This window comes from Etheostoma cragini, chromosome 4 (genome assembly GCF_013103735.1).
Source record: "Etheostoma cragini isolate CJK2018 chromosome 4, CSU_Ecrag_1.0, whole genome shotgun sequence".
NCBI classification, from domain to species: Eukaryota; Metazoa; Chordata; class Actinopteri; order Perciformes; family Percidae; genus Etheostoma; species Etheostoma cragini.
Window position 1 is genome coordinate 12,484,636 of NC_048410.1, and position 12,930 is coordinate 12,497,565.

At 36.8% G+C, this 12,930-nt stretch overlaps 2 protein-coding genes across 2 annotated transcripts in view; one reads left to right on the plus strand and one right to left on the minus strand.

Moving 5' to 3' along the window:
* Window positions 1–2,546: 2,546 nt before the first annotated feature.
* LOC117942790 (guanylyl cyclase-activating protein 1) lies at window positions 2,547–4,748 on the minus strand. Its single transcript, XM_034868442.1, is given in 4 exon segments — window positions 2,547–3,078; window positions 3,308–3,398; window positions 3,666–3,815; window positions 4,440–4,748. Coding segments are annotated over 4 exon segments (570 nt in total). The 5' UTR covers window positions 4,638–4,748; the 3' UTR covers window positions 2,547–2,947.
* A 3,176-nt stretch (window positions 4,749–7,924) lies between these two features.
* The window catches only part of LOC117942787 (uncharacterized protein C6orf132 homolog), an 8,976-nt gene continuing 3,970 nt past the window's right edge, over window positions 7,925–12,930 (plus strand). Inside the window, exons 1-2 of the mRNA XM_034868437.1 lie at window positions 7,925–8,166; window positions 10,574–10,662. Of these exons, the coding sequence (XP_034724328.1) occupies window positions 8,088–8,166; window positions 10,574–10,662 (168 nt within the window). The 5' untranslated portion in view covers window positions 7,925–8,087. The remainder of the gene's footprint in view (window positions 8,167–10,573; window positions 10,663–12,930) is intronic.

Genomic DNA, 12,930 nt, shown 5'->3' on the forward strand with positions numbered 1-12,930 from the left:
GACGGGATAGTTCATTGAACACGTGGACAAGACACTTCATATTTTTTTCTTCCATCTGAGCATTTCCCTCACTGTCAGCCAACCTCAACTTCTGACACAGATATATCGAGAATAATTAGTCACATATGCATACAATGAGCCAGATCTCATAAAAAATAGCTTAAATGCTTTAGTAAGGCGAAATCTAAATCACTTTATTTCTCACAAGACAGTTATGGCAATATTAATATTTTATGAATTTCAACAGCATTTGCCAAATTTAAATTCTGCTTGGATGTTTTCTGTTCTAATACAGGTGTGTAGCATATAGGCTAACGCACAGAGATATCATCCCGATCACCCGATCCTCTTTTGTATTATTTTCTTCCACTGATGTTTAATACGATTGCTAATAATTTTTTTTCTAATGTAGTCCTACCCGGCTATTACGCTACAATTTTTATTTGCTTTGAAGAGTAGAAGAAAACAAACACTGTTTGTCTTTAGGATGTAATATAACTGGTCTAGCATAGGCTATTCATAAATTGGTCTACATTGTAGAAGACAATATTTAGGCCTATGACTCATCCAGCACCCCTCAGGCAAAGTGGGAGTTTCCATAGAAAAGAACAGCACATTCACTATGAAGTGGCTCAAGAAAAGTGGGTAGTTGATGATCCTGTCACTAGGCTAATTGTAGCCAAACAGCCCGACAATAACAAGCCACTCCCTGAAACTACTTAGAACTTTGAGAGTGTGTGCTTGACCTCCAGCTGTGCAAATCTGGCACATCTGGTTTCGGCACATTATCCATAATGAGCCTTTTGCCCTGTGTGTGATGCAATAATAATAATAATAATAAAAACAGATTGCAGGACAAATATAGCACTTACAGAATAATCAAAAATCATGTAACAAGAGCAATTTTTCCTTGAGAGAATGAAGTATGCCAGGGTCAGAATCCACCCAATGGGTCCCAACTGAAATTTAACACAAAGGAGACTGTAAAGGGGTCACCCGATGATTATTTAAAGGGATACAAAAAAAACTTTAAACCTGTAAATGTTGATTACATTAATGCTGAATATGCTTTTTGCCAAATTTAAACTATTCAGCTTAAAAACTTGATGAAGTTGTAGTCTAATGTGGAACTTCCATCTGTCAAGAACAACAATATGTTTTAAAGCTTGTCAGAGTTGTTAAAAAATGCAACAGTTCATAGCTTTTCTAGCTAGTTGTTTTTTTGTTTTCAGTAGTCAATGTGAAGGGAAACTTATGAGAAATAATTGCAAATGCACAACCCTGAAATAATCATTCAAATGGTAAAGGATTCAGACCAGCGGCTAATTAAAGAACAAGGGGAACATGATATTGATGAAAGTACTTTAAGGTAGTTTTTTTCTAAAATACACCACATCTAATTCATTAAAATTGTAAAAAAGGCTTTATAAAAATACCTCTCTGTAATGGCTCAGAAAAGCAAAACCTCAAGTGGGTTTATGTACAGTATACAAAACACTACTTAACACTATTAAGTAAGGAAGTTATTGGGTTTCTGAATTTTACAGTACATATGTACAGAAATCATACTGTGTGTCATTTCAGCTGGAGTCCAACAGAAGATGCAGCTGCACACAGATTTATAAAGTACAAAGTATGTGTCCTTTCATAGAATGCAACTTTAAAGCAAAATTTGTAATTTAACATTTGAGGTAGATGGAAAGTCTTTGCTGGCTTATTAATATGCAATAAAAACGGGACAACCGTGCTGTACTTTGACAATGACCCAGAGATTAACCCACATCCGTTTGTCTGAATACCCTTTTATTAGAAACTATATGGATAGAGATTCATTCCCATTTAGTGAGCATACATCTTGTCCTATTTCAAATGTACGTCGAAAGAGGGTGGAACGTCAGTTAACTAAGCGGTGTTGGTGGGATAAGCCCCCTCTGTAAGAGACTTTGTCCGTCTTAACTAGATTTCTATTAGCCAAAATAATCTAATAAAGACACTGAAGGAAAAACACATGCTCTGTTTAAAACAAATTGCTGAAAATTTCTTTGCTAATACAGTTCTGCTGATACAAGTTACCATAGTGTATAAATAGATGTGACATAGATGTTATTAAAGTACATACAGACTTACCATGCAGTACGCTTACCATACTGTATAAATGAATACTAGCATGCTGATTTTACGCAAACATAAGGTCTTCCATTTTTAAGTGTTACTTTAGCGTAATAGCATGCTAACATTTGCCAACTAAGCTAACTAAGCCAGTATGCGTCAAGCTTTAGCATGAAGGCTTATTTAATTATCTGAAGGCTAATAATCTGAAGCAGCTCCTCAAGATTGATGCAGCCACTCCCGTCTGTATCTCAGAGTTTAAAGTACCAGCGGATCTTCTGCACCCTTTAGCACCAGGCTCAGAGCGGCTACATAATCTATGAAGTCAATGAAGCCATCCTACAAAAGAAATGGACACCAAACATCCGGGGATGGTGATGCATCACCATCCCCGGAGCCAGGCCCCTAGCTCTGCAAAAAAAGTCCATGTACCATGAATCATAAAGAGGGACAGTGAATGTTCACCTGCTTTATTGTCAGATGTTAATGGTTCCACTGAGTTGTGTTATTTAATATGCTATCATGGTCTCACAGGTGAAATGGGGGCCGCAGACAAGGGCCTTAAGTAAGGTAGTTGTGGCCATCCCTCACTCAACACTGAATGTGTTACTCCTTTCTTACTGCAGAATTTGAAATGAACCTAGCTTCCCAGCGAGGGGGTCAACAACACATGGGGGAAAAAGAAAGTCAACTCAGAGGTATGGGTAAGTAAACATGGACCATCTGGGAAAATCCAATCCATCCATTTGTTCTGGTGATTTGTGGGTTATCCTGAACCCACATCTTCCACTGTGGCACGGTAAATGTATGTTTCAGTGTCCGTAAAGTTGGAGAGATTTTAGATGTTGGCCCTTATCTCTCCTTGAATTATTTCGACAATGTTTGTTATGTCCATACTTTGTGTTAGTGTCATCAGCAGCATTTCATCATTCTGAATCCCCTCCATGAACTCTTCATAGGAAAGTTCACCTGGAAAACACACACACACACACACACACACACACACACACACACACACACACACACACACACACACACACACATTACATGTAAATATTTTAATGCTGGTGGCATAACATAGATTCATATTTAGTAAATGACTTGCCAAGGTTGGGATATTCAGCTGTTTTTCATCTACCCCCTCAACCCAGTGGGTGCCCTCCAGTAGCTGACTGAAGGTTTCACCCTTGGGTCTTACCATCTCCGTTGATGTCAATCTTGTCAAACACAATGTTGGCAAAGTCCTCTGCTGATATCTTGCAAGGAACTCCATTGATGGCACGGATGGACTAAACATGACACAAACAAATGAGATGATGTTAAAAACTGACAAGTAGTGTTGCTTTCCTTTTTTCCAACCAGCAGATGTCAGCTAAGTTCCAGCTGTTTGCCTGTGCACCTTGTATTACAGACAGAATGTTGGTGGGATCTCTGTGCCTTGTATCTAATTTAGGCCCGAGTGGTCTGAGCAGGTTGTTTCAGCACAGTACTTTGGATTCCCTTTGGTTTGTTACTAAGCCAGCATGCATCAAGCTTTAGCATGAAGGCTCATGTACCTTAATTATCTGAAGCAGCTCCTCACGGTCAATGCAGCCAATCCCGTCTATTTCATACATTTCAAAGTACCAGCGGAGCTTCTGCTGCACTCCTCCCTTTAGCACCAGGCTCAGAGCGGCTACATATTCTATGAAGTCAATGAAGCCATCCTACAAAAGAAAGGGACACCCAGAACATTGCCATTAGCAGAGCATTATGGCATTATATACAAAAAACTGGCACATTGTGGAGTGAAAGCTTGTTGCCCATTCATTTTATAATTTATTTAAATGTAATACTTTGCTTCAGCCACAAAAATGATCTAATAATACAGCCATAACTACTGAACAAACAATTTTATTGAAAACTCCGTATGGATAGAGATTCATAATTTATCCATAGCGTTTTAATTAACATGAGAGATATGATTGGTGGAATTAAAGTACATACAAACAAATAAACATGTTTTTATCTTAGTGGTTCTGTGATGAGGATGAAGATGATCAATATTATTCTAGTATTTGGTAGTATTAACAGATTATCAGTATTATTGATAGCCTATATTACGAGTATGACTTGGATTATTCTAAGTACGATACCTGCAAATAGAAAATATAAATGTAAAGCTTCTACATATTTTTGTGCAAAGGATACAGTTTAAAAACGTTTCACTGCCAATGCTATTCACAAAAGATGAAATGAAACTGTTGAGTACACATAGAGATTTGCTTTTACTGATAAAGCAACATTAAAATTACTTTATTACCCTACCAGAAGATTATAAATGAACTTACATTATTCATATCAAACATTGAAAACATGGTCATAACGTAGGCATTTGAAGTATTCGACAGATTCCTCAGGCAAAAGAACTGCTTAAATTCGTAAAAGGTGTGAAGTCCAGACGGGCACTCGGTCATGAATTTTCTATACCACTGATGACTCTCACAAGCTTGTAGTTCCTCCAGAGTCTAACCAGGTACATTCCCCATGTCTATTTTTCAAAATAAAGATGTCAAAATCCTACAAAAACCCTAACCAGAATGTACTGCATTTACCGAGTACCCAGGCATGGCCAGTATGCAGACTAAAAAAAAGCAGCAGGATTCAGTGTGTTTGTGTGTGTGTGTGTGTGTGTGTGTTTGTGTGTGTGTGTGTGTGTTAGCCAATCATCTCTCTGTGTGTCTGTGTGAGGGGCTCAGAAGTTATATTCTACTTAAGACTTGACTAATGAAAGAAACCTGTAGTGTAAAAAAAATCCTTGTGTAAGTATCAGCTACACAAAAACTAAGATTTCTGACTGGCTTTTATAAATGAAACATCAATAACTACTGCAATGATTTCTACAACATACATGGCCTTATATTACTATAATGTGTTCACCTAACCAAAAACTACTTAAATGACTAAATCGTCCTCCCTAAAATTAATTTGACTTTAAATTAGTTTTGATGTTGTGAGTGTGTGTCTGTGAGTGTGTGTGTGTGTGTGTGTGTGTGTGTGTGTGTGTGTGTGTGTGTTATCAATATGGTCCTGGAGAGACCTATTGCAACCTTGTAAAATCCCATTGCAAGATGGTTTCTAGTTTTATTCTTCTTTTTGTTGCCTGTACGTTTTGTGTACACGCTGGGATAGTATATACTAAGGAATTTGTGTACTTCATTATATTTTGTTCTATTCTGTTTTTTCATAAACAAGACTCGACAACAATGCTAGCGAGTGACAGATTTTGTTACAGCAAGTTATAAGTTAAAAGGATTATAAGTTAAAAGGATCAGTTCACAGATAAGTCAGATGAGCACGCAGGCTCACGCTGACCTCACTGTGAGCAGTTTTCATTGGAGCTACTCTACTGAAGAAAAGAATTTAAGCAGGCTACAGCTAACAGATTCAGTATGTTGTGCCGAAACACACTGCAAATGTCATCTAAGTAACTGCACACATTCTTCCGCACAATACATTTGGTGACAATATAATCTTCAGTTTCATTTTCAATTTATCTAAATCTTATCACAATGGAATGCAAAGTATTTATGGTCTTCCTATTTCGAACTTCATTTCCTGTTACTTAAGTGTCTGTAAACACATAATGTCAGCGCAGACTAGAATTACAAACGAAGGGGATGAAATCAGAAATTGAAAATATGCTGTATACTGGTGTCTGCATTAAGCACCACCTGCCATCAGGACACTGCCATTTACAGCCATGTTTTAATAAAACATAACATGTTATAGAACTATGGAAAGTAGCTTTATTAGTAATCAAAATACATAAAAAAGAGTGCCACTATTGTGCCTTCCTCACTGAATGAGCATATTGTTTCAATCCATGCCTGAATAATTAAATGAATGGCCCAAAGAGCTCATGATGCACAGAACTGCTATTTCCCACACTGAAGTTGGTAAAGTGTGCCGGCACATTCTTCACATTTCAGTCAGCATCAGTTGTCCTTTGCGTTGGCATGATGAATTTTCACTGAGGACAGAGGAACTGGATGGACCGGTCTGGTTTGTCTCGACAACTGAGATTTAGGTGTGACTGACAGAAGTGCCAGAAAAATTGTGACTGTAGGAAACTAAGTATGACTGACTGGCTCTCTGGACAGCATGAATATTTTAAAACCCACTATTATGTAATTAAAAGCACCACGACCAAAACGGCTCCTGCTTAAATTTACTTCACAAATCACAGATTTTTGCCTTGATTAAATGGATGTTTAAATGTGATTATTTGTCATGCAGTATTTTATAGCAATCTGATTGGGGAAATATCAGATTAATTTAGATTAATTGTCCTTTTAGAATTATTTATGTTACAAGATTTATGGATCTGGACCAACCAGTGGTGTAAGACGTTTTCACATCTTTGACGTAAGTAAAAGTAGTAATACCACAAAGATTAATGACTCTTTAAGCGATACAATGTCTTTATTTAACCATTTTTGCTGAGCTAGATAAACAGTGGATGAATATTTCACATACTGTATACGTTTTAGGTAGACTATTAAATATAATGTGTAATATACTATATACCAATATATGATATAGTACACAACATATAAGTATGCATAGCTTATGTTAGTAACTAGTAACTGCAGCTCCAAAATACAACATGTGAAGTATAAGATCTACAATTTCTTCCCTCTGAAATGTAGTTGAGTTATATTATGTTATGTATAAGTATAAAGTGCCAAAACATTGAATTAAATTAATTATAAAGTAAAAATATTCTAGGTTATACAAACATTGTACTTGAGCAAATGTACTTGCGTTATTGTCCACCACTGGACAATAACGATATTTTTTATTTATAACACATGCTCTTACGTATTTATGTTGTTGTTTTTATTTTATTTCATTTATCCATGTTTGGCCATTTCCTGATTTTGTTGTTGCATTTCATTGTATTTAATGTGCTCCTGGTGGGATGGAAGTAGAACTTAGATTATTAAAGTAAAATAAAAGACGCAATACCACACTTTTTTTTTTTTTAAATACTTAAAGTATCAAAAGTAAAAATATGCATTACACGTAAGTATTGGTAATGTTGTAGCTGGTTGAAGTGAGGTGAATTTTATTTTTGCTTTATGTACTTATATAATTCATATAATTCAATTGATAATAATACATCATATTTTATAAAATGTATCATTGGTTTTGTATTTGCGATTTTGATCATCAAACTGTAACTGTAAGCCATAAGAAATACAATATTTTCCTCTGAAATGTGGTGAAGTTCAAGTAGCCAGTAAAAAGCATATGATGGAAATACTCAAATTGATTTTAGAACCATAATTCTAGCTTTGAATGGTGCTATAGCCATACAGTAGCCTACAGTAAAGTTGACTTACTTATGTTCGGAATGATTGTGTCATTACACTCTTAGTCATGAGGGCAGAAAAGTAATACTTTTGTTTACTATCAAAATCTCACTTCCTGTTGGAATCCCAAGCACTGGCCCATTGGTGACCACCCTACAAAGTAAAAGCTCATTTGGCTATTTTATTAAGGTGCTGGAAAGGTAAACTGTGTTGTAAACATGTTTATGATGCGTTTGTTATTAACCAAATAGGCCTTATATTTCTAAAGAAACGCTCTCATTCAGGCGTGCCAAGTACATACACCACAGAGCAGCTCATTCAGTTCGTAGGTAAGATTTGTGCTGGAATGTCTTTGAAAAGGAGAAGCGAGGCCTCACCTGCATGTTGGGAGTGTATTTAAACAGGGAGGAACAGTAAAAGGGGAGTAGGCGGAGTTTGCTCCATTTTCTCTATCTGTTCCGAAAAGTTTGCACCAAATCAGGTTTACTGCTGCGCGGCGCTACACCTGTCGCGAAAGTAGCTCGCTTGCGCTTTATCTCAGATTTACCTATTGATTTAAAATGCGTCAATAATTGTGCCCGAACCGAGCAGCCGTATCAACACATTAACTAATCAGTAATCATGAAGAGGGGACCGTTGAATTTTCTGGGTCGAAAGAACCAGTCTCTTTTCGACACAAATATTAAAATCAAGGACATGGGTGAGTAGTCTACACTGTTTACAGGGCCCATCGGCTATAAGGAAGATTTAGCCTACTTCAGCTTTTACTGAAGAACAAAATGACCTTTGTCCTTTGTGTTGACATTAACAAAAGTTTTAATGCCACGAAACTCTCATAGATTTATTCATACCGGTTAATCCGAAAGGAAATCCAAACAGCTTTCTAGTATTTCTAGGGAGCAGCAGGTGTTATCAAGCTTTGGAAATATCTGTTTTTAAATGTCTCTTCTTGGTAAAACTGGATGACCTTGCACACTGACCTGTCCTCTGTCCTCCACCATTTCTATTCACTAAATGTTATTTAGTGTTGCCTTAATGCTTTAAGGAAATACGGGATTGTGTGGACCATATCTAGAAACTGCCAACAGCCAGTTGGGAACATTGGTACACTGAATATCTCCAAGATCCAATACTCTATAATTGGAATAATATGTCCACAACAGCTGCTTTCAGTGTGTGTGTTTAACTGATTTTTGCTGTACTGACTTGTCTGGGTGTAGTTTATGTGGATATGAGTCAGCTAAATTCTCATGTACACAATACAATATCTAGTGATGATTGTTGTATAACCTGAAATTATTGTAAATAAATATTTTGAAGGAAATATGATGACAATACAGTAGGGCTAGATGACCCAGGTGAAATCAAAAATCAAATTGCTTTTGTTTAAATACCTTAACATGAATTGACTGGATAAGTGATTGGAACATGTATTAGTGCTATAAGAACATAGTATAACAACATATAACAGCATATTAATGCTATTGTAACTAAGCAACCCCATCTGCTGAGGAAGACCATGATATACAGTTGAAAGCTTTAGAAAAATAGTAAGTGGACCTTAGGTTCAGTTTTTATATCCAAACTATAAAAACAAATTAAAGCAGCCTATTAGACCAGGAAAATATGAACCAAAATGTTGACCACAATAATACCATTAGATAATATCTACTCTCACATGTTGACATCAGTTGCATGTGCATGTGATTTAATTGGTGAGAGCAGCAGGAAAAGCAAGGGTAAATAATGCAAAACCGCAATATGACAGACTATTTGTCTATTTAAATCAGGCAGATGCACAATAGGGAAACAAATAATTTGGTTAGACTTGTTTAACACCACAGGTAATTCTTTCTGCAGTTGTACTGAGTTGATCCCACAGTTGAGTTGATCCCACCAATTTTTGGTATCAAGTTCATGAACATCACAGGGACAACATGATAGTTATGCTTATTAAGTACAGGAAAAACACTTTGTGTTCCTTGTTTATAATGTGCCGCCCTTTGGTCACTCTTCAATGAAAGGTGTTGCTATAGAAGGCTGACATAAGATGCAGACTAAATGCCTCTCAGTGAAAGGTTTCTGTCAACAGGCACTTATTGAACACAAGATGATTGACATTGGAATGAGCAATGAAGGAATGCACGGCTTTTCTTTTCTTCAAACACGACAGTGACCTCTGATAATATCAGTTAGTTTAAATTTATTAAATCCAAGATAAAGGCAAACCAAAGACTATTTTCTGACCATTTCCCCAAAACAAAGAATTATATATAGCCTACTTCAGATTGCATGCTTTGATGCTTGCAGTACAAACATAAAATACTTACATGATAACTTCAAAAGTGTTAGTATTAGTATTAAGTTTAGCTGACCTGTGATGCCTTCTTTTTGGAAAGAGAGAAATGAATAGGCTACAACTCAAATTAATGTATCATAAGAACTGTTCCAACCCTAATATCAATTTGGCAAGTGTCACAACAGATGAACTATTTCTATTTGGAAATATGATTAACATAATTGTGTCTTATGCTACAAGTTCTGTTGGTGTAATTGACTTTGGTTACCACCTTAACTAAGTTTTTACTTCAACACAATGGTGAAATACAAAGAAAGATTACAGTCTTGTTTATCTGCCTGTAACTACTGGATTTAGTTGTCAACAACAAAACTAGCTTTAACAGCATATGGGATCAAACAGTAGATTGTTAGGTTGAGGCCACTTTTGGTACATCCGGTATGTCATTACCTGCACAATAACCAGAATGTACTAATCTTCGCCGGAGAGGAAAACAATAGGCAGTTAGACGGTGTTGTTTAAAAAGGTGAAATGTTCTCATGAGTCTTTGATTTTACTATAGAAACTAGCAGCTTTCTGTAAAAGTAATCATACATACTGCATTATGTCAGCAATGGTGAATGTATTGTAATTTTAAGTTAAAAGAGATCTGTCAATGTTCATTTGTGTTTTACATCAACCGTATTGATTGTCCTCTCTGGCCAAAGTATTCACAGAGCATAAATTGAATTGGCTAAAAGCATGAACTGAGACTTTGCTCACAACAGACTGCCAGAAGATCCAACTCTTTGGCTTTTTATTTCCTCAGACAAGGTGGAGCTGGTGTTGGGATCAACAGCGATCCCCGAGTCAGGAACTGCCAGCGTGCGGGCCAGACCCACTGTCAACCATCACACTGTGAGTATTTCAATAAAGTTTCATGGTGGATTATACTGTACATATTCACACGTATCACTCATCTGGCTGGTCCACACAGCATTCCAGGATGAAAAAAAAAACATGCTCTGGTTTATTGGCATTTCTTTAAACCAATCACAATCGTCATGGGCGGAACTAGGCGCCAGACAGAGCCATGGTGCCTAAGCAAATTAGGCTGGTAGAACATGTACTTTCAGAGGTTGTTTTAGTCGTTCAACAGAAAACCCAGATTGGACAGATAGTCTAGCTAGCTGTCTGGATTTACTCTGCACAGATCTAAGGAGCAGTTAACCATAGTCCACATAAATCCACTGGAGTTTAAAATTCGTACACAAAGAAAGCGGCAGTTAACGGACATCCGGTCAAAAGAGGGACATCCGGCGGAATTTCCACTGGCACCAGAGCAATCCCGGAATTGGAACATCGTGGATATAGATTTCTTTATTGTGTACTCCATATCTGCAGAGCTGCACAGATGAATTAACTGATAAAGGCCAGTTTATTGTTTGACTGCGTTTTAATTTGGGTCAGTTTAAACAAGCAAAGAGCTGGGACATGTTACCAAGCGTTCGTCAATCATTTTTAATTTTGTCAGTTGAGCATTGGTGCCAGTCGTGTTTGGAGATGTTTGTGTCTGTTTGGTGAAAGTTCCTTGAGAACCATAATATATTTTCATGTGGGAGGAACACTGATATTTTTGACACTTTAAAAATCCTATGGAGTATGGCTGTGAAAGAGGTCATACATCATGATATGTGATGAACCATATTTGGTTCCATTGTATTGATAATGTATCACCAGTGATGGAAAGTATCTTAATGCATTAAATTAAGTACTTCTACATTGTGAGTTACCTGAGTGGTTTTATTTGATTCTACTTCATACTTCTACATTTCAGAGGGAAGTATTGTACTTTTTTCTGCACTACATGTAGCTGTAAAAATTATATTTCCTTTCAGATTTAGATTTTACATAAAGACATACAATATAATACAATACATTGTAAAAGATTAAACCAGTGATTCCAGTGACTTTTAGGAAAAGAAAGTGGGCCTAGGTGGGTCCCTCATGTACAATACAAAAAATAAGCTCTTTTTTGTACTTTGTACTAGTTGGAATTTAAAATGAGTTTTACTTGCGATTAGTTATCTTTACACTGTGGTATTGGTACTCTTTTACTTGAGTAAAGGTCCCAATACTTTTTCCACCACTGTGTATATCCATTGTAGACATCCCAGTATACTGCTGTATTTTTCATTTTTAAATGGTTTGGGAAGGTTTGTAACTCATAGAACTACATTACCAGTCCACATTACTGTCAGGCCTCCCATTATGTTGTCATGGTGCAGATAAATATAAAGAGCTCATCTCTGCTCCGGTTCACATAACTCAGTGTTTGGGAGTGTTCCGTGAATACGTCTGTGGCATGTGTTAGATGTGACACACCCAGGACAGTTGAGAGTGCTGCGACAAATGAAAGTGAGTCATAGTGCAGGGAACAAACAGATGAACTCAAACTGGATCATACGCCATCTTTACTGACACACCCTTGGCCTGAAGTGCAGTGTTGTTACCTTTCCAAGACGCTCCATAAGTGCCCTGCGATTATAAGCCAAGATGGTCATTCAAGGCATGATATAACAAGTATTTAAAGCCCTGAAAAGCAGCATATCAGCAACATGTAGATCCTAATTAATCACCAGCTTAATGAATACAATTTTGAAGTGGTGCGAGCTTGTTGCTTTATTGCATTAGCTGATTACTGAAAAGAGCCCACAGTAAGTTTAAGACAGACTAATATCAAAAGGTACAGCAGATAAATATGGTTTGTGTTGTGGGAATGATTTTTTTTTTTTTGGCGTTCCAAAGGGCATATAACCTGTTAACGCTCATGGACTTCTATTTTGTCAACACAGTCAGTGTTTATTTTTGGCGGCATTCGGTCCATGAAGAGAACGGCGATTCTGCCTCACACTCACTCACATGACCAATACAGTACAAACACACAGGTATCTAAGTGACAGCCAGGCCTATGTTAACAGTAGGACAATGAGATGAATAATAGGTGTATCCTATGATTCACAAACTGCTTCTCATGAGTAAACTATGTGGATGTGCGGTGTACAAAAATTATCCTTTAGAATCCTTTACCTCTTTTTATGTACAGCAATACATTATGTTACAGAATAGTGAGTTTTTATTAAAACAATGCATTTTATTTTCTGTCAGTTGTCAAATTGTAATGAT